Source organism: Rana temporaria, chromosome 2 (genome assembly GCF_905171775.1).
Source record: "Rana temporaria chromosome 2, aRanTem1.1, whole genome shotgun sequence".
Lineage (NCBI taxonomy): Eukaryota > Metazoa > Chordata > Amphibia > Anura > Ranidae > Rana > Rana temporaria.
Window position 1 is genome coordinate 302356952 of NC_053490.1, and position 23312 is coordinate 302380263.

At 42.0% G+C, this 23312-nt stretch overlaps 1 protein-coding gene across 7 annotated transcripts in view; it reads right to left on the reverse strand.

Annotated features, from left to right (window-relative positions):
- The window catches only part of DLGAP3 (DLG associated protein 3), a 626246-nt gene that overhangs the window by 212941 nt on the left and 389993 nt on the right, over positions 1-23312 (reverse strand). For 4 of the 7 annotated variants that reach the window (XM_040337293.1, XM_040337294.1, XM_040337292.1 and 1 more), the window contains one exon: positions 15642-15758. The exons of the other annotated variants lie outside the window; for them this stretch is intronic. In XM_040337293.1, coding sequence (XP_040193227.1) covers positions 15642-15758 — 117 coding nt within the window. The remainder of the gene's footprint in view (positions 1-15641; positions 15759-23312) is intronic. 7 annotated transcript variants of the gene reach the window in all.

Genomic DNA, 23312 nt, shown 5'->3' on the forward strand with positions numbered 1-23312 from the left:
CTAATATTTATAGGCAAAGTGCATCAAGGGAATATCCAATTGCCTCTTGGGGGACCAGGAAGGATTTATTTTCTTCTGCTGAAGCAAATCGGATCATGCTTCAGTTTTTTTTTTTTTTTGCCTTCCTCTGGATCAATATATATAGAATTGTATATTTATTGTTTCCTTCTATTGGTTGAACTAGATGGACTAGTGTCTTTTTTAAACCAGACTAACTATATAACTATGTTGACATAATTTACCTACAGGCCATTGTTCAAAGCAAATGTATACAGCACCAAATGTTTGATGTGTAATTTTTTTTTTTAATAGTGAAAACAGTGGAGCTTGTTTGGAAAGAACACCATCCATGGGGTATGCATAGGTGAGCAGAAAACTTACTGTTTATTTAGACTTAGCTTAAAGACATGTACATTTTTCAAAAAGCTTGAAAAATTTTATGAAAGTAATGAACATGTGGGCTGGAGATGTGTGAGATATGAGGATGAAAGCTGTTTTCAAGTTTCTAGCCACATATATATAAAATCATATTAGGAAAAAAGAATTTTGAGAACACATCTTGCCCTGTACAAAGATTAATTTTGTTCTACAGCTGATCATACACTATACAATCTCCTTTAGATCCCCCATAAACTATGCAGTGCAGGGGCCTGCCTGATTTGATACAGATAAATGGATTAGATAGGTTTGTCTACAAATTACAAAGTTTTGGTAAATCTCAAGGTGACGGGACAGAGATTTTGCAATTAGATTGTATAGTGTGCTTAAGTCCTTTCTGAGAATGCAGATAGGAAATGGAAAAGGCATATTCCAAGTTTCAGAATAATGATGCCATATCTAGCCAAAAAATAAACTGATCGAATGTCTATAATTTAAGCTGACATACTGTAAATAGGTAAAAAGCAGCTAAATGTTTTGCCATTATTTTCATTAGCAACCCAAGAGATCTTAAACCCGGCATGCGCAAATGACAGTTTCCAGTTGTGAAGATGGAGCTCTGACACCCCCATTCCTCAATAGCCTTTAGAGCAGGGTGCTCTAACTTCAGACCTGGAAGTTAGTGTTTAAATACTGACATACAGGCAGTGGTGTATTTAGGTTTTGTGCTGCCCTAGGCCTGACTAAACTCATGCACCCCCTAATTTAAATATGACCCACCCCTTCCTGTCAAGGCCACACCCCTTTCTGTTTAAGACCCACCCTGAGTTTTTTCGAGTGGGGACACTAGTTCTTAGGGCCTGGGGGAGGGGAATGGATTCCCTTAATTTGCTGAAGAACGGGGAGAGCCGTATGTAAACACGGCTTCCCTGTTCTTCACTGTGGCGGCTGCATCGATCGAGTGATCCCCGCCATAATGTCGCAGTCATGAAAAAAATCGCTGATCGCCGCCATTAGTAGTAAAAAAAAAAATGATAAAACTTTCCCCTATAAACCAATTGATAAACGCTTATTGCGATTTTTTTACCAAAAATAGGTAGAAGAATACGTATCGGCCTAAACTGAGGAATTTTTTTTTTTTATATATATATGTTTTTGGGGGATATTTATTATAACAAAAAGTAAAAAATATTGCATTTTTTTCAAAATTGTCACTCTATTTTTGTTTATAGCGCAAAAAATAAAAACCGCAGAGGTGATCAAATACCACCAAAAGAAAGCTCTATTTGTGGGGAAAAAAGGACGCCAATTTTGTTTGGGAGCCACGTCGCACGACCGCGCAATTGTCTGTTAAATCGGCACAGTGCCGAAATTGTAAAAACCCCTTGGGTCATTTAGCAGCATATTGGTCCGGTCCTTAAGTGGTTAATATATAGTAAATGGATTACATCAGGTTTAATGTACTTTCAATTCTTGCCAAAATTTTCGGTGAACATATGGTAAAAAGATAGACTGGTGAAATCTATCTATAAATAGTTTTGTTGGATTATTCTAGTCATTATGAAAATAGAGAAATGTTATTGAGTTCACCCTTTAACCACCTCAATACCAGGCACTTTCACCCCCTTCCTGCCCAAGCCATTTTTCAGCTTTCAGCACTGTCACAATTTGAATGACAATTGCGCGGTTATGCTACACTTTACCCAAATGAATTTTTTTTCCCCACAAATAGAGCTTTCTATTGGTGGTATTTGATCACCTCTGCGGTTTTTATTTTTTTCGCTATAAACAAAAGAAGAGCGACAAATCAAAAATATATATATTTTTTTTACTTTTTGCTATAATAAATTGCCCCAAAATAATATAAAAAAATAGTTTTTTTTCCCTCAGTTTTGGTCGATACGTATTTTTGGTAAAAAAAATCGCAATAAGCGTATATTGATTGGTTTGCGCACAAGTTATAGTGGCTACAAAATAGGGGATAGATTTATAGCATTTTAATTTTTAATTTATTTTTTACTAGTAATGGCGGCGATCAGTGATTTTTATCGTGACTGTGATATTGCGGCGGACACACCGGACATGCGCATTGGGTTCCCAGTAACGGGGCGGGAGCGCGTGCCCCCTAGTGGCTCTGCAAGACGAGGACGTCATATGACGTCCTCTCAGAACAACAGAGCCATCGTGCCGCCTTCAATTGACGGGGGCCGGTAGTAAAGTGGTTAAAGGCGATATAGTATATAAAAATGTGTTAAATATCAATTTCACCTTACTGTTTCTGGATTGCATATGCTTTATGGGCCCATGTGGAATAAAAAATTGTACTGGTGTGTTGCCACTCCTTATTCCTCGGTATGGCATAATAAAAAAGTAAAAAAAAAGGTATGATTGTGAGAAGCTGTTCTAAAGTCTAAACATGATTTACCTTAATACATTCCTTGCATTAAGGTAAAAAATGTTTAGGTAGAAATATGCCCCCCACCCCCATCCTTACATAAGCCCTCACTCGATCCAGCACTGTGACCATCTGTAGCGGTGCCATTGGCTCTTTCTGCTGTCAGTCAAATCCTGTAACGAAGGAGGAGGGGCTAAGTCGCGCTGTTAGTGTCTATGGACGCAGGCAATGTTGTTTAGGATCGTGACCCACAGGTGTGCCACAATAGGAAGCAGTTTTTGTATGTTGGCACAACGAGAAGAGGAGGAGCCAGGAGCGCCAGTGGGCGACCCAAGTAGAAGAGGTTTAGGGCAGCCTTGTGCAATTCCATTGCACAGAGCAGGTAAGTATACAGCAAACCTGTTTGTTTAAAAAAAAAATTACAATCACTCTTATTCAGAGCTTCTGCACTCCATATTTGTTCAGTCATTTACTCATAGATTAATGAAACTACTACAGTACTGGGTCAGAATAACAGCCAAGCAATTAGCATTTTCAGAAGAAGAGCTCAAATGGCATCTTTCCCCTCTCAGAACCAGTTTCCTTTAAAACAATATCCTGCTCTTCCATTTAGCAATAGTTTTTTTTTAAAGATTCATCCATTAAAGTGTCTATAAACCCTCACATACAGTGCTGTGAAAAAGTATTTGCCCCTTCCTGATTTTTTATTTTTTTGCATATTTCTCACACTTAAAGTGGAGTTCCACCCATTTTTTTATGTTTGTCTGTGCTGCATGCTCTAATCTCATAGTGTTCAGAATGGACAATTTTTATTTAATTTGTTGCTTGTAAATACCTTTATTTTGTAGTCCTTCATTACTTCCTCCTCCTTATTTGCCTAGGCTATTTGCAAGGGTTTCTGGGATAGGCATCATGTTTCCCAGTAGTCCTTGCAAACCTGACTGAAACCTATTACATTGCTTGTGCACTGAGCATGTGCGAGATATGCAAAGCTGAAATCCAGGAAGTCATACAGTCTGGCTTCATGATGCCCACACTTAAGATGGCCACGGTCTATTTCTAGATTATAAATCTAAATGCTGTAACAACCTAACAAAACGGACCTTAGTTTACAGACTAACTTTACTAGAATACATTAAGCTTGTGTATTACAGGGGTATTTATATTTAAAAAGTGAAATTGTGGGTGGAACTCCCCTTTAAATGATTCAGATCATCAAATACATTTTAATATTACACAAACATAACCAGAGTAAATCCAAGATGCAGTTTTTAAATTATTATTTCATTTATTAAGGAAAAAAAAGCAGTTCAAACCTGCCTGGCCCTATGTGCAAAAGTAATTCCCCCCTCCCATGCTGAAACATGATTGAACTGTAATTAACCAGAATTTTTTTAAAAGCTGAGGTAAATTTCACTTGACACACCCAGGCCTGAATACTGCCAGACCTGTTGAATCAAACATCCAGGGCCGGCCCTATGATGGGACCGGGTGGTACCATGGGTACCAGGCAGCACTTTTAGGGGGGCAGCATATTTTTTGTTTGTTTATATATATATTTTTTTACTTTTTGCTATAATAAATATCCCCAAAATTTAGAAAAATAAACAATTTTCTTCAGTTTAGGCCAATATGTATTCTACATATTTTTGATAAAAAAAAAAAAAAAAACACAATTAGCGTACATTGATTAGTTTGCGCAAAAGACATTGTGGCCGCCGGCAATTCACAGGTCCCTTTATACTCCTGGATACATGTATAGAGCCATGGCAGGTCTTTTTATACGCCTATATGCATGTATAGAGCCATGACAGGCCCTCTTTATACATCTATAGAGCCATGACAGGCCCTCGTTATACTCCTTTATACATGTATAGAGCCATGACAGGTCCTCTTTATACTCCTATATACATTTATAGAGCCATGGCAGGTCCTCTTTATATTCCTTTACATCTAAAGAGTCTCGACAGGTCCTCTTTATACATCTATAGAGCCATGACAGGCCCTCGTTATACTCCTTTATACATGTATAGAGCCATGTCAAGTACTCTTTATAGTCCTATATACATTTATAGAGCCATGACAGGTCCTCTTGATATTCCTTTACATGTAAAGAGTAATGACAGGTCCTCTTTATACTCCTTTATACATGTATGACGGGTCCTCTTTAGTTATCATGATATAAAATAATGAATGTGGGGGCCTTTTGGTTGGCGTAATTTTATTTCTGGGGGGGGGGGGCAGCATTTCATTCTTGGTCCCAGGCAGCACAATGTCTTGGGCCGGCACTGCAAACATTACTTAAATAGAAGCTGTCTGACAAAGTGAAGTACACTAAAATATCTCAAAAAGCAACACATCATGTCTTGATATAAAGACATTCAAGAACAGATGAGAAACAAAGTCATTGACATGTATCAGTCTGGAAAGGATTACAAAGCCATTTCTAAGGTCTCGTACACACCAGCGGATCTGTCCGATGAAACCGGTCCGCGGAAAGTTTTCATCGGACATGTCCGCTGCTAGATTTTGGTCTGATGGCTATACACACCATCAGACCAAAATCCCAGCGGAAAACAAACGCGGTGACGGGTCGCGACGTGGCCGCGACGATGACGCGGCGACGTGCGCGACCCTGGAAGGTTAATGCTTCCACGCAATGCGTCAAATCACTTTGACGCAATGCGAGGGCTTTCGGCCGAGCGGACATGTCCGGTAAGTCGTACAGACGACCGAACATGTCCGACAGACAGGCTTCCAGTGGACATGTTTCTTAGCATGCTAAGAAACATTTGTCCGCTGGAAACCTGTCCGATCCGCCGGACATTTGTACGGTCGGCCGTACAAACGACCGAACATGTCTGCTGAAACTGGTCCGCGGACCAGTTTTAGCAGACATGTTCGGTCGTGTGTACGGGGCCTAAGGCTTTGGGACCAAAGCGAACAATGGTGAGAGCAATTATCCACAAATTGAGAAAACTTGGAACAGTGGTGAACCTTACCAGAAGTGGCCGGCCAACCAAAATGACTCCAAGAGGACAATGACGACTCATCCTGGAGGTCATAAAATAACCCAGAACAACATCTGAAGAACTGCAGGCCTCACTTGCCTCAGGTAAGATCAGTGTTCATGATTTAACAATAAGAAAGAGACTGGGCAAAAATGGCATCCATGGAAGAGTTCCAAGGCCAAAGCCACTGGTGAACAAAAGAACTCAATGGCCCCTCTCACATTTACCAAAAAACATCTTGATTAGCCCCAAGACTTTTAAGCAAATATCTTGTGGACTAATGAGACAAAAAAACTTTTTTTTTGGAAGGTGTGCATCCCATTACATCTGGCATAAAACTAAAACAGCATTTCATAACAAGAACATCATACCAACAGTCAGACATGGTGGTGGTAGCACGTGGGCTGTTTTGTAGCTTCAGGACCTGGACAACTTACCATAATAGATGGAATTATGAAGTCTGAGCTCTACCAGAAAATCCTAAAGGAGAATATCCGGCCATCAGTTTATGACTTCAAGCTCAAGTGCACTTGGGTTATGCAGCAGGACAATGATCCGAAACACAACAGCAAGTCCACCTCCAAATAGTTCAAACAAAGCAACATTTAGGTTTTGGAGTGGCCTAGTCAGAGCCTGTACTTAAATCCAATTGAAATGCTGTATCATGATCTTACACAGACCATTCATGCTGGAAAACCCTCCAATGTGGCAGAATTAAAACAATTCTGTAAAGAATCCACAGCAATGTGGAAGACTCATTGCCAGTTATTACAAACGCTTGATTGCAGTTGTTGCTGCCAAGGGTGGCACAACCAAATATTAGATTTAGGGGGCAATTCGATTATATTAATATTATATTATATTATATGATATTCGATTTAGGGGGCAACCTTTTTACATAAAGCCAGGCAGGTTTGGACAGCTTTTTTGCCTTAAGAAGTGAAACCATCATTTAAAAACTGCATTTTGTATTTACTCAGGTTGTCTTTGTGTAATAAAATGTGTTTGATTATCTGAGTCATTTAAGTGTAACAAATATGCAAAGAAAGAGGGCAAATACTTTTTACAGCATTGTGAAAGTGAACAGCCTCAGATTACACAGCGATGAAACACATCTCCATACATAAGTTTTACATGTATATCTGCAGTTTTCAGCTTTATGTACTGTTAAGAAAGTGCACATCCTATTAGAATTGTCTCTTTCTGATTCACCTGTGGGTGTGGACTCTTGCCATACACTAGGAGACAGTTGATAGGAGGAAAGGCATTCCTTCTCTACATAGGCAGAGATTTGTAGGGCTGTGCTGTGAATAGACCAGCTCTCTGCTAATCTATTTATAGCACCCACCCTGACACAAAATTCAGGTTGGTTTTATCACAGTTGTTGGAGAACTTGTCAGAAGTTATCATGCTGATAACAGAAGAACAGAGCAGGAGAAAGCCAGATGACTTAGGCCGCGTACACACGATCGGACAAAACCGATGAGAATGGAACGAGGTTCAGTTTCATCGGTCCAAGCCGTGTATAGCCCTTCGGTCCAAATTTTTAAAACATGGTTCAAAATCGAAACGATGGCCCGCTGCCCGATAGGTCCAAACCGATGGTTAGTACAGAAAGCATTGGTTCAAAACCCACGCATGCTCAGAATCAAGTCAACACATTCTTGGAAGCATTGAACTTTGTTTTATTCAGCACGTCGTGTGTTTGACGTCACCGCGTTCTGACCCGATCGGTTTTTGGAACGATGGAGTGTACGCACTTCAGACCATCAGGCCACTTCAGCGGTGAACCGATGGAAATGGCCCGTCGGACCATTCTCTTCGGTTTGGATCGACCGTGTGTACGCGGCCTTAGGGCTTTGGAGAGAGATAAGAAAACACTACCGATATATGTGCCCAGATCAAATTTATTGAATTGGGTTTACATCCACATTAAACATCATTACCCAGGAATGGACATGAAATAAGATGACCAGATTATGCATAAAGCTGCTTTAATTGCGTACAGAGTGCCCATATTTTTCCTCCATATTTTGACTCATTACACTACTCTAAATACTCTGCAAAAAAGGCAGTAAGAGAAGAAAAACAATATACAAAAGTGCTGTGCATATACAATATAGTGCAAATAATATATAACAAAGAAATCCTGTAAATTCAATTATATCACTAATATATCACCTCTGGTTCAACAGTGTATCATAATTAAAAGAAAAAACAATAGTGTAAAACTGATAAAAAGTGCTTTTTATTTATTTAAACCAAGTAACCTAGTTTAAAAAGCAACAAAAACAGCACATACATGAATCGCAGCCGGTCCCAATAGAGGGGCGGGCTGCTTCCAGGTTCACAGCATATGATGACATCACAGACATATGCCGCGTACACACGATCATTTTTCGGGTTCTAAAAAATGAAGTTTTTCAGGCTCTAGAAAAAACGAAGTTTTTTTCAACGAAATCATTAAAACGGCCTTGCCTACACACGACCGTGAGTGAAAAAAAATGCTCTAGCAAAAGCGCGGTGACATACAACACGTACAACGGCACTATAAAGGGGAAGTTCCATGCGGATGGCGCCACCCTTGGGGCTACTTTAATGGATTTCGTGTTAGTAAAAGACGATTCGCGCTTTTCTGTCTGTTACAGCGTGATGAATGTGCTTACTCCATTACGAATGGTAGTTTTACCAGAACGAGCGCTCCCGTCTCATAACTTGCTTCTGAGAATGCGCAGATTTTTCACGTCGTTAAAGCCCACACGCAACCATTTTTTACAACCTGAAAAACGACAACGATAAAAACGTTAAATAGAGCATGTTCAAAAAAAAAATTGGACATTTTTTAGAACCCGAAAAATGCTCTGAAGCCCACACACGATCGTTTTTAATGACATAAAAAAAACTTAATTTTTTAGAACCCGAAAAATTATCGTGTGTACGCCGCTGTAACTTACTTTTTCTTCTTGTGAATTCTCAAAGAATCCGCGCGGTAAGTTACGGCGGCGTAGTGTATCTATTGCGGCGTAAGGGTGCGCAATTTCAAATGCGAGTGATGGGGGTGTGTTCTATGCAAATACGTCGTGACCCGACGTAAACTATGGTTTTTTTGAACGGCGCATGTGCCGTCGTTAAAATATCCCAGGGTGCATTGAGACAAAGTATGCCGCAAGGACGTATTGGTTTCGACGTGAAAGTAAATGACGTCACATTCCTATTCACGAACGACTTACGCAAACGACGCAAAAAAATTAAAATTAGACGCGGGAACGACGGCCATACTTAACATTGAGTACGCCACCATATAGCAGCTTTAACTATACGCCGGAAAAAGCCAAAGAAATGACGTAAAAAAATGCGACGGCCGCTCGTATGTTCGTGGATCGTTGGAAATGGCTAATTTGCATACTCGACACGGAAACGCCACCTAGCGGACGCTGAAAAATTGCATTTAAGATCCGACGGCGTACTAAGGCGAACACCTGTCGGATCTAACCCAGATGCCGTTGTATCTTGTTTTGTGGATATAAAACAAAGATACGACGCAGGAAATTTAAAATTACGCCGGCGTATAAATAGATACACCGGCGTAATCCTCTTGTGGATCTACCCCTTATGCCGCGTACACACCATCACTTTATGTGATGAAAAAAAATGACACTTTCTGTGAAGTAAAAAATGACGTTTTTGAAACTTCAATTTTCAAAGACGAAGTTGCCTACACACCATCGTTTTCTCACAATGATCTTGCAAAGCGAGGTTACGTTCCACCACGTTTTACCATTGAAGCTTGCTTCATAAGTAGCTTCTGGGCATGCGCGGATGAAAAAACGTCTTAGAAAACGACGTTTTTTGCTACACACGGTCAATTTCTGTGAAGTAAAAAGTGCACTTTTGAAAAACGACACATAAAATTGAAGCATGCTTCAATTTTTTTTGGTCGTTTTTTACAAGACATAAAACGACGTTTTCCCCCACACACAGTCAATTAAAGTGACGTTTTTAAAAACGTCATTTTTTTTCATCACATAAAGTGATGGTGTGTACGCGGCATTAGTGTTTGGTGGAGGTACACATTGGTATATGAATATTTGGAAATTTTCTGAAGATTTCACACCATTCACATTTGGCACTTTATTGGACTTTTTTCACTGTCACTGGACTTTATTTATTGATATAATTGAATTCACTTGTTTTCTTTGTTCTTTATAATTGGCACTATATTGTATATGTGCAGCATCTTTGTGTATTAGCTGTTGTGACCAATTTATATCTGTTGGTGTGCTTGTTGCTATTTATTCTTGTTACATTTTCATTTTTTGCGAAGGATTTCTCGAATTAAGAGAAGAAAAATGGCTGATCCACTTTAAAGGAAAATATAGTGAAACTAAGCAATTTATTATTTCGAATAAACAGACAACTTTTAACTAATGAAGGAGGTGACACTAAAATGCTGTAATGATCATTTCAAACAATGAAAATGCCAAAATATACTTTATGCATGCAAAAATATATGTTCCTATAAATAATGTGTAATGTACCTATAGTATAAGACCGCAGCAAATTCAACAGAGATTTACATACCTGAGTACACTTGTATAAGTCCTATTTTTCATGCACATTCATGCAAACAGATTGTACTGTAAACTAGGCTGGATGTCATTATACCTAAATACACATGCTATATGCTGAAGACTGCAGTTTAAAAAAAAAATGTTCATTCCATAATGTAAAAATGCAGAAGGGGATTTTAGCCATTACAAATTCAGCAAAGTGGCGTGTTAGCAAACTGGGCAGCCCTGCAAGCGTGAGGAGGTTAGTTAATGATACATGCTGCTTTCACAGAGGCTTAAGAAGATGCAGAAGAAAAGGCAAAGCAGACCTTTACTGAACTGGTGCAGTACAGATTTTTATCATTACTTTAAATGACATACACACTTTCATTTCTCAGTTTTTTACCATCTAGTTAGAAATCTGTGCTAGTGCTTTGCAGTAAACCAGTAAAAGGAAGGTTTTTCAGTTGCCTGGCGTAGGAAGACTAAAGTTGCTTTGATGGAGTAAAAGAGTAAACAACTGGAAGAAAAATAATAATATAAACACAAAAGGTTCTAGCATGGATTTGGATTCATATAAACTGGAGAAAAGAAAATGAGAGCATAAGTGGGCTTGTTTCAAAAAGCAAACAGTCACGTTTTTATCTAATCCTAGGATGCCGTTACAACTGAATGCACTGTGCCCCAATATAAAACCACAGTGTGTTAGGCAGCCAGTTTGTTCAGGTCAATATACTCTCGGCAGAGAGGTTTGGGGCACAGACTCCAAAACCTTCTACATAGAAAGCAGGTTCCTACAGAAAAAGAACCCCTAAGCCTGGCCTAAATCACTGGATGAGCAACCAAACTTCCTGCACGGTTCAAGCATTCACCTTTCTCCTTGGAAAACTTTCTGGCAGACAAACTTTCTCCCTGGTGCTCCAGTCCAGAATTAGGCTTCACTTGATCTGGACAACACCCCCAGCCAAGCAGTCTTAGGCCCCACACTTGGGCTTACCTTTTTGAGACATATATGTCCTCCCCATGCAGCATACCTGGGAGGTTATGAAAGCCAAGGAAACCATAGTGTTTCCAGAAGGTTCTCCAGAATATTTATACCCTTCCCCAGCATGTACCTCTGGCAATAAATCTCCTAGTGGTTGGCTGGTCAGATATAAATATGCATAACTCAGGTTATAGAATTACACTATTGCCAGGGACACTTCCCTGCAGCAGGCTGAAGTAAACAATCTTTTGAACTTAGGGGTAATCCAACAGAAAGCAGATCTGTCAACTTAAGCTTAGGTTGTCTGCAACCCAACAGTACTAAATTTGTCAGGATGCCTACATTTAATAGAAATGTTACCCTTATCTTAAATATTAAAACAAAGCCACCATTGGAGCCGGTTAACACGACTTCGGAGGCGACTCGGCAAGGCGTCCTGAAGACGACTTCAGAGACGACTTGCAAAATGACTTCTGTATAGAAGTCAATGCAAGATGCCCAGAGTCGCCCCCGAAGTCGTACAAGAACCTTTTTCTAAGTCGGAGTGACTTCCGTCGCTCCTATTAGAACGGTTCTGGTGAATAGAATGGGACGCGACTTGTCAGGCGGCTGAGTCGCCTGACGAGTCGCCCCAGTGTGAACCGGCTCTTACAAATGTTTAGTTTTGTTTAGTTTAGTCAAGGGGTCTCCAAACTGTGGCCAGATGTGGCCCTTTGCTAGCCTTTATCCGGCCCTTGGGGCAGTATTGCTCCCAACGATATGAGGCACTATTCCTCCCAATGACACCAACAATGGCGCTCTATTTCTTCCACTAATAGCAGCCGAATACCACCGCAATTCCCACCCCTGTGTGAAAGGGGTCTAAAGCTAATAATCTGTGGCTCTGGAGCAAATGGGTAAATTGTAAACTAGATATAAATCATAATATTGTTCATGTTTAATTGTCTCATAAACTAACAATAAGAAATCCTTATCATACCAAGTCCTTGGAACCAAATGTAAAAATGATGCTGTTAGTCCCTGGTAGATAGCTAGGAAATATATAGTCCAGCCAAAGTAGGTTGATGCCCAGTGGAGGCCCGTCCATAGGGGCGCCCGGGCGCCGCCCCCCTCCCCCAGTCAGTAAAAAATAAAATAAAAATAATAATAAAAAAAACATGTCCCTTTAAGGGAAAAAAAAATCCAAAAAAGGTCCTTAGGTGCACTGTGTACGGGCGCCGGGCACAGTGAAGTATGGGTAGCGCCACGTCTGTGCAATCGAGGGATTGCAGACGAGGCACTACATTGGCAGCCAAAAAATGCCTTTGTGGCGCAGTTCATCGCGCCACTGCTTCCGGCACGATGGACTGTATTGTTATGGCTGGGCGGGTGCACACTTTCTGTGTGCATCCGCCTGTCTCTGTGCTAGTTCCGACTTCACTGGAAGAAAAGGAAGTGACGTCGGGACTCATGTACTATTTTATACGGCGGTAGCAGCAGTGGCACAACCCCCCCCCCCTTTATTTAAAGTTTTTTTTATATTTAACATTGGGCTGAAATAGCGGCCGAACTCCAGCAACAACCCCCACACCCCCCGCTTAATATTGGGCGTAAATATAAAAAAATGTTGTTCAAATGTTTTTTTATATTTAATTGGCGGAAATAACGGCCAGAACGGCATCCCCCCCCCCCCCCCCGCGCTGGCCACACTCATTTGGCCGCTTATTCAAAGTTTTAAAAAAATGTTATATTTAAAATACGGCGAAAATAGCCCGCTTATTACAAAATGTCTTTAATACGTAAGAATTACTGCACAAATAGCGGGCATCAACCCCTCCCGGTTATTAAAAAAAACGTTTTTTATACTTCTTTTGCGACGAAAATATCGGCCGTCAACACTATCCCCCCCGTTTATTAAAAAAAATTGCAAATTGTCCTGCGACTTGGGACTGGAAAGTTGCAGGATAAGTCGGACCCGATGAGAACCGTTCATATCTGTGCAACTTCAAGTCACAGCGACTTCGAAGTAGTCCCTGCATTACTTTTGTCCCACTTTGATGTGACTTGAGGTCCACAGACCTCCAGAATACACAGGCATTGCTTAAAGTCGCTGCAAAATCGCAGCAAAAAATTGTGGCAGAATCTTGCGACTTTCAGGCTAACGCAGTATGAAAGTTGCACAATTCTGCTGCAATTTTGATGCGACTTAAAGCAATGCCTGTGTATTCTGGAGGTCTATGGACCTCAAGTTGCATCAAAGTGGGACCAAAGTAGTGCAGGGACTACTTTGAAGTCGCTGTGACTTGAAGTCGCACAGATATAAACGATTCTTATTGGAAAAACATGGGATACGACTTGTCATGCAACATTGAAGTCCCAAGTCGCAGGACAAGTGATGCAGTATCTCTGCAGTCTCTAATGCAGTATGTGCGCAGTCCCTGGTAATTTTGTGCAGTATGTCCGCAGTATCTGGTAATCTCATGCAGTATGTCCGCAGTCTCTGGTAATATCGTGCAGTATGTCCGCAGTCTCTGGTAATCTTGTGCAGTATGTCCGCAGTCTCTGGTAATCTTGTGCAGTATGTCCGCAGTCTCTGGTAATCTTGTGCAGTATGTCCGCAGTATCTGGTAATCTTGTGCAGTATGTCCGCAGTCTCTGGTAATCTCGTGCAGTATGTCTGCAGTCTCTGGTAATCTCGTGCAATATGTCCGCAGTCTCTGGTAATATCGTGCAGTATGTCCGCAGTATCTGGTAATATCGTGGAGTATGTCCGCAGTATCTGGTAATCTTGTGCAGTATGTCCGCAGTCTCTGGTAATATCGTGCAGTATGTCCGCAGTCTCTGGTAATCTTGTGCAGTATGTCCGCAGTCTCTGGTAATATCGTGCAGTATGTCCGCAGTCTCTGGTAATATCATGCAGTATGTCCGCAGTCTCTGGTAGTCTTGTGCAGTATGTCCGCAGTATCTGGTAATATCGTGCAGTATTTCCGCAGTCTCTGGTAATCTTGTGCAGTATGTCCGCAGTCTTTGGTAATCACGTGCAGTATGTCCGCAGTCTTTGGTAATCACGTGCAGTATGTCCGCAGTCTCTGATAATCTCATGCCCATTTAGAGTCCTTCATTACTAACAGTGTAATTTTTTAGTTTGTTTGCGCCGATCTGTAAGGCTGCGCTATATACCATGATTTGTGATGCTGGGGCTATATACTCTGTCCTGTGATGCTGAGCTGTATACTCCTGACACTATGAGTGGAAGCAAGTGGAATACAGGGGACAGAGTGGGTGGATTCTATAAGGGATGGGGCTTATGAGAAGTGGGAGGGACCAAATGTGGAGGTGCGGGGTGTTGCGCCCCCCCCATCCTAAAACTTCACCAGCCGCCACTGTTGATGCCAGTCCCTAGTTGACAAGTGAACTATCACTGCAGCACACAGTCTGTCCTGCACAGTGGCAGTATTCGCATAAATGACACACATATATGCTCTTAATCACTTTGGCAGTCTTTAAGGATTATGCCCTGTTTACATAAGTTAATTATGAAAAAAAAACAAGTAAGCCTTCTGCTTCGTTTACAATCCTTCTGCACCACATGTAGAAGCCATAAGACATTACTTAAAAAGCAGAATGGATCCTTTTCTCATAAACTGCTATAAATCCATCAAAAGGCAGTCAGTGGAATGCTATGATACACTATGTAATCTTCTATTTTAATAAAAGAAAAGGGAAATTGCGCTCAGAGGGCAAATACAGCCACTAGCACATCAATTCACATAAATTGACCCAAAATTTGTGTAGAAATCAGTGCAGCATGACAAATTATACAGATTGGTTAATTATATATAACATAAATGCAACAAATTATACACATAAAGTAACACATATATATATATATATATGGTCATTGTAATTGAAAGTAAAGAGTAAAGAAACTTAGTGATAAATAAAGTCCAAAATGTATAAAAACTGCAGTGAAAGTCCAAGAAACAAATCCAGAAATCACCATGAAAGTCCTGGTTTATTCAAGATTACCAATCTGTGGCCCATGAAAGCACTTTGTGACCCGCCACCATATGAAAAGCATGCACGCTTACCAGAGCAAGTGGATTCTTATACACTACACGTATAGAGTCAAACAGGCTTGTGTGATTCCAAACCACCATTCAGTAGGCTAAACCTCTGCTCATAAGGTCAAACCCTCTAACGTAGGTTCTAATTATGCATTCGTGGTGGGCACAAGTCAGCATCTCATTCAGTTGTCATATGTAAGGAAGCAGCAAACATGACCACATATTGTAAAACTGCCAGATAATGTTAGATTAAAAGAAAAAGTACTAAACACTTACAAAATCAGGAGAATAACAGTGCTTATCAAAAACATCTCGGGGATCATATAGGCCACTTCCTAGGTCTGGATACGCGATGATGCCACGAGCGCAGGTGTCCAATGAGTGCCGGAACCGCTGCATTACATTACATGCAATTTAGCTCATTTGATGCAAGCAACAGTTTTATGTGAGTAGATTTTTAAATGTTCATTAATCTTCAATAAACTATATCACGCAATGGGGTATTGCCTGGATTATGTTTTCCCATAACATGCATGCATAATGGAACAACATAGAGGAACATCTATCCATCAAAAGCCATAACAGTGTAGAAAGTTAGAGTAGAGGCCGTTGGTATATACAAAGTGAGTACAACATCTTGGTCTGGTGAGTGTGGAGGAAAAGGAGGGGAGCACAGAGTGGTGACCTGCACATAAAACACAATGTTTTTGAAGTTTTACTGCACAGAGCACTTTAACCACTTCAGCCCTAGAGGGTTTCACCCCCTTAATGACCAGGCCATTCTTTGTGACACGGCACTGCGTTGCTTTAACTTACAACTGCCGTGTGATGCTGTACCCAAACAAAATTAATTTATTTTTTGAGTTAATAACAAAAAAGAAATTAAAAAATATATATATTTTTTACTTTCTGCTATAAAACACATCCAATAAAAAAAATGTCTTCATCAGTTTAGGCCAATATCTATTATTATACATATTCGTGGTAAAAAAAATAAAAAAATAAAAAAAAAATGCTGTGCTATAAACAAAAAAGGATAATTTTTGAGAAAAAAATTATATTTTTTACTTTTTGCTATAATACATATCCCAAACAATCTGTATTCTTCTACATATTTTTGTTTAACAAAATCGCAACAAGCGTATATTGGTTGGTTAGCACAAAAGTTATCACGTTCACAAACTATGGCTTTATGGCTTTTTTATTTATCATTTTTTTTTACTAATAATGGCGGTGATCAACGATTTTTAGCGGGACTGCTACAAACTTTTTGGGGACCAGTGACACAAATACCACTGGGATTTTTGCCCCTTCCCCCTTGCAAAACTGCTCCAGCTCCTTCAAGTTGGATGGTTTGCGCTTGTGAACAGAAATATTTAAGTCTGACCAAAGATTTTCTATTGGATTGAGGTCTGGGCTTTGACTAGGCCATTCCAACATATTTACATGTTTCCCCTTAAACCACTTCCAACCAAGTGTTGCTTTAGCAGTGTCTTTGGGGTCATTGTCCTGCTGGAAGGTAGGTGAACCTCCGTCCTAGCCTCAAATCACAACTCTGACCAGTTTGCCAGTCCTGACTGTTGATGGTGTTCTTTGGGTGATGTGTTGGGTTTGCGCCAGACATAACATTTTCTTTGATGGGCAAAAAGTTACATTTTAGTCTCATCAGACCAGAGTACCTTCCTTCATACATTTTTAGAGTCTTCCACATGCCTTTTTGCAAACTCAAAACATGCCAATTAGTTTTTTTCTGAAAGTAATGGCTTTCTTCTGGCCACTCTGCCATAAAGCCTAACTCTATGGAGCGTACAGCTTATTGTCATTCTATGTACAGATACTCCAGTCCCTGCTGTGGAACTCTGCAGCTCCTCCAGGGTTATCTTAGGTCTCTGTGCTACCTCTCTGATTAATTGCCTCCTTGCCCAGTCTGTGAGTTTTGGTGTGTGGCCGTCTCATGGCAGGTTTTGCTGTTGTGTCATGTTCTTTCCATTTGGTTTATGATAGATTTGATGCTGCTCCTAGGGATCATCAAAGTTTTGGCTATTTTTTTTACTTGTACCTCTCAACAACATTGTCCCATGCTTGTTTGGAGAGTTCCTTGGTCTTCATGGCAGTGTTTGGTTATTGGTGCCTCTTGCTTATGTGTTGCAGCCTCTGGGAACTTTCAAAAAGGTGTGTATATGTAATGACAGATCGTGTGACACTTAGGCCCCGTACACACGACCGAACATGTCTGCTGAAACTGGTCCGCGGACCAGTTTCAGCAGACATGTTCGGTCGTGTGTAGGCCCGAGCGGACAGGATTCCAGCGTACATTTGCCCGCCGGGCCTTTTTCCAGCGGGCAAATATTTCTGAACATGTTTTAAAACATGCCCGCTGGAATCCTGCCTGTCGGACATGTTCGGTCGTCTGTACAGACCTACCGTACATGTCCGAGCGGCCGCCATCCCTCGCATGCGTCGAATGACTTTGACGCATGCGTGGAAGCATTGAACTGGCAGGGCCGTGCACGTCGCCGCGTCATCGTCACGGCGACGGCGCGGCCTCGTTGCCGCGTATCGAGTATGCGCGGATTTCTGTATGATGGTGTGTACAGCCATCATACAGAAATCCCCAGGCAGACATGTACGCTGAAAACGGTCCGGCGGACCGTTTTCATCGTACATGTTTGCCCGTCTGTACATGGCCTTAGATTGCACACAGGTGGACATCATTTCACAAATTATGAAGGTAACTGGTTGCACCAGAGCTTTTTATGGGCTTCATACCAAAGGGGGTGGATACATATACACATGCCAATTATCAGTTTTTTTATTTCTGAAAAATAGTTTTATGTATATATTTGCCACAGATGATAAATGTTCCTTGTACATGACTGTGGACAAGTTGAAAAAGGTGAGGAAAGCAGGGCAACTGTTAGTCATTTGTATTAAAATATGTCACTATGGTGACTACTGCGTCATTGAGTAAATCTCTAAGGCCTCGTACACACCAGCATGTCCGCTGCGTCCGCTGGCGGATTTCTGTCTGATGGTTGTACACACCATCAGACAGAAATCCGCGCGGACACGATACGGCGACGTGCGCGGCCCTGGAAGGTCAATGCTTCCACGCATGCGTCGAATCACTTTGACGCATGCGAGGGCTTTCGGCCGATCGGACATGTCCGGTGAGTCTGTACAGACGACCGAACATGTCTGACGGACAGGCTTCCAGCGGACATGTTTCTTAGCATGCTAAGAAACATTTGTCCGCTGGAAACTGTCCGATCCGCCGGACAATTGTCCGGTTGGCCGTACACACGACCGAACATGTCTGCTGAAACTGGTCCGTCGGACCAGTTTCAGCGGACATGTTCGGTCGTGTGTACCGGGCCTTGGGAATTGGTATCTCCCTTCTGGGTTTGAGACTGAGCAGTCTGATGTGAAAGGAACATTTTCATGAAAACTCAAATCAAAAACTCACTGTTTAGTAGATGCAATAGTCAAATAGTTAGATAGTAGTACAGAGTCTATGAATGACACTGTAGGACAGAAAGTGTAGGCATAATTTCTGTCTGTTGCCCCGTTCTTTTGCTACATGCATAAGTCACTTCTGACAAGTTTTACTGACACCAAGAGAAACAATGTGACAGGGGGTGTGTCCTATCCCTCCAATCAGCTTCAGAGCTCTCCTCACTGAGCTCTGCAGTGTGTAATCTCAACTCGCTGCCTGTTAATACCTGGGCTTGAACCTGGGACCTCTGGTGTGTCTGTTAGTGACTCTGCTTGCTGAGCCATTTGGAATGCTGGACAGCTCCTTGGACAGTTCTTCGGATAGTTCTTTGAATGATCTTGTCTTGAATCTTGTTTGCCTTCAACCTTGAACCCTTTGCTCTTCCCATTAACTTCCTATAAAAGCCATGTCCCTGCACTTCCTGGTTGCCAGAATATTGTGCCTTCACCAGCCAATATCTTGCTCCTGTCTCTCTTGCTGCCAACCGATATTTGCTACCATTTGCTACCGACTTTTGGCTCGTCCCCCGACTACGCTTCTGCTGAATCCCAACCTGCAACTATCTGTTAACCACTTTTGGCTCGTTCCCCGACTCCGCTTCTGCTTGAGCCCTACCTGTTATATCTGCTTCCAGACCCCGGCTTGCTCACCTCCTGGTGGGGCTATCCTGAGGACCGCGGCCTGGCACTAACACGCAGCAAAGCCCATCTCCACCATTAGGAGCTCTGGTGAATATCGGTTAGTCCTTAAACCCCCGCACCTCAGGTGAACCCGTTTTATCAGCCAGGGTGACCTGTGTGAATCTCCACTCTGCTGCTATAGCTACTGGCCTCTGAGCCTGACTCCAGACCGTGACACTGCCTCTGTTTTCTGACAGCTTAGACAAGCTTTATAAATTCTGGACTTTAAATGAATGTAGAGAAGAGTAGACTACTGTTAAACAGGTACAAGCTAAGTAGAAGGATTTGTTTAATCTCTGTGTATCAATTCACTTGGTCACTTTAACTGGGTATATGTAAGGGTTTACAACCACCTTAACTACTTCCCGCCTAACCAATGTACATAAAGAGCCAGGTGGGTGCCTTCTAGTTTCTGGAGGACGAACCTGTACATTCTCCCAGATCGCGCTGCGATCTGTAACCATCTGTGTCCACCATACACAGCCGATTACCGTTCACAGTACCGGGACGCTGTGCACCTCTATGGTACCAAGTAATTGTTATGACCAATCTCAGTGATCACAGTTACAATAGTAAGCAAGGTTGTTATTTATGATGCATTGCTTACTACTGTGACAATTGTCAGGACCAATCATGGAGCCCTGTACCAATCACAGTATCACACTAGTGAGCAGGGTTTCATGAATGGAATATTTGAACAGTGTTAAGCCTCGTACACACGATACTTTAACCAGAGGACAACGCTCTGAAAGACTGTTGTCATAGGTTAACTGATGAAGCTGACTGATGGTCCGTCACGCCTACACACCATAGGTTAAATAACCGATCGTGTCAGATCGCGGTGACGTAAAACACAACGACGTGCTGAAAAAAACAAAGTTCAATGCTTCCAATCATGCGTCGACTTGATTCTGAGCATGCGTGGATTTTTAACCGATGGTGTTGCCTACTAACGATTGGTTTTGACCTATCGGTTAGGAATCCATAGGTTAAGTTTAAAGCAAGTTTGCTTTTTTTTTAACCTATGGTTAAATAACCTATGGGGCCCACACATGATCGGTTTTGACCGATGAAAACAGTCCTCCAGGCCGTTGTCCTCTGGTTAACCTATCGTGTGTACGAGGCCTTAGAGATTGCTTATTACAGTGATCATCACTGTGAGCCATCAGAGTGTAAACAAAAATCCCTGCTCATCCCCTAGATTTGTACAGTAGCACAGTCTCACTATGGTAACACTGCACTGCTCTGGTGACACTATGTAAAACAAATTGTAAAAAATAATATATATATATATATATATACACACACACACACACACACACACACACACACACAGTTGTGCTCATAAATTTACATACCCTGGCAGAATTTATGATTTCTTGGCAATTTTTCAGAGAATATGAATAACAACACAAAAACGTTTCTTTCACTTAGGATTAGTGTTTGGCTGAAGTCATCTATTATCAATCAACTGTGTTTACTCTTTTTAAATCATAATCACAACAGAAGCTACCCAAATGAGCCTGATCAACAGATAAAATACCCTGGTGATTTTGGACTGATAACATGTAGCGCCCTGCTCCTGATAATCAGGCGCTATGTTAAATTTAGTGGGTGTCTGAGCCGATAGTTGGCTCAGACTTTTACAATTTATGCTAAATCAGACTCTGTTCTGGCTGTGCCTGGATGGATTTTGCACCTGTTGCCTGTACCACCACAGGCCAATGTTGGAACTCAGGCAAGCCATGGTGTATTGAGTTTCTTTCCCGGGAACAGCCTAGTGGGAGTGGTCTCCCCGTTGGGCATGCTGGGGATGGATACTTAAGGGGCAGACGCCATTTTTTGGGGTCCTTCACCTCATGGCCCTCCTGGCGCGAGGTATGTGTCGTGTGAATTTTAGCCTCGGGATCACGTTGGCCCAAGGCTGTAAACCGCGCTCGTCGCAGTATTGCGTTCCACGCTGAAACGCATACGGCGACCACGCATTGACGTCATCGCCTGGCGCCGCGTGCATTCCAACGCTCATTTGTTACACATGCCTCCCTCCTATAAACAGAACAGTGTGGATAGTACACGCTGTTCTATTATTGTCGTCCATAGCCACACCACGCTACAAACAAACTACTGGCAATATCCCCTCAACTGGATATCACTGCAGCCCGGATCCATGCCACCTTTAAGGTTCACGCTGCCATCTTTACTGCAGTTGCTGGGGACACCTTAAAGGAGTTGTAAAGGGAAAAAAATGTTTTTCCTAAAATTAATGTCTGCAAGGTAGACAGACAGTAATGATTCTGTTTAAAAAAAAGTAAATACCTATTAAATTCCTTCATCTATATCACCTCCGGCATTCTAGTTTCTGTTCTCTCATTCACTTCCTGGTTTGCGGCGCTCGTTAATACGAGAACTACATTTCCCAGTATGCATTGCGGCACGCCCAGTAATTCATACCTCCTTGAAATCTCTAAGGCCCCGTACACACGAGAGGATATCCGCTGGAAACGGTCCGCCGGGCCGTTTCCAGCGGATAAATCCTCTGGCGGATTTGGATCTGATGGCTGTACACACCATCAGATCGAAATCCGCGTGGAATACATCCGCGGTGACGTGTCGCGCCGTCGCCGCGACTATGACGCGGCGACGTGCTCGACGCTGGAAGGTAAATACTTCCACGCATGCGTCGAATCATTACGACGTATGCGAGGGAGGGGAGCGGACGGACTGATCCGGTGAGTCTGTACAGACGACCGGATCAGTCCGCTGGACTGGATTCCAGCGGATAGATTTTGCATGCTACAAAATTTTTATCCGCTGGGAATCCGTCGGCTGGATTTTTATCCGCCGGGAAATGTCCGCTCGGACGTACACACGACCGGATCTATCTGCTGGAACTGATCCGCGGATCAATCCCAGCGGATAGGTAGAAAGACCGCCGCTCCAGGTGAGCACAAGCAGGTGATCAATGTCCACTCAGGAACCACACGGGTGCTGGCAATGCATACGATTATGCAGATAAGGAAGTAGATGGACAGCCGCATTCCAAGTAGGTCTTTAAAAGAAGACGTGCTCTTTATTTAAAAGGAAAAATGCACAGCATACAAACAGCACACAGTGGGGAGAACAGCTAAATCCCGGACCAGATAGATCCGGTCGTGTGTACGAGGCCTTACACGTAGAGAGGATCCTGCCGCACATATGAAGTTCCCAAGAGGGGGCGAGCACGTCACTGACCACCGCAGTAAAGCCTCCCTTCACGATGGTGAGTAACAATCAGACAAGCAGGAAGTGAACAGAACAGAGGAGAAATAGAGCAACTTCTGAGCAAAAACTAACAATGAGGAAGTGAAAAGAGGAATGTCTGCAGGTAAAGGATGCTTATTACGAAAAAAAAATGTTTTCCTCTACAACCCCTTTAAGATATCCTCCACCAACAGACACTCCATGACAGAATCCTATTGCTGCTACAATACTCTGCTTACTGAACAACTCTCATGCTCTGTAAACGGATAAGTACCATTACTATGTTACATTTATTGCTCTAGAATTACCCGGTTCACATATAGCTTTACTAAGTACTGTATTTGAATCTGGCTCTAGTTTATACTACCATGCTGCTTGGGATTACTTACTGTGCCTTCATGTAACAGTTGTGGAATATCTTAAAGGGACATACACTCTTAAACCATTTAAGCTACATTTGCCTCTCTGAAGTATAAGCTATCTGCATACAGTATTTTCATATTCTACGTGCTTGACATTTGTTCTTTGAAG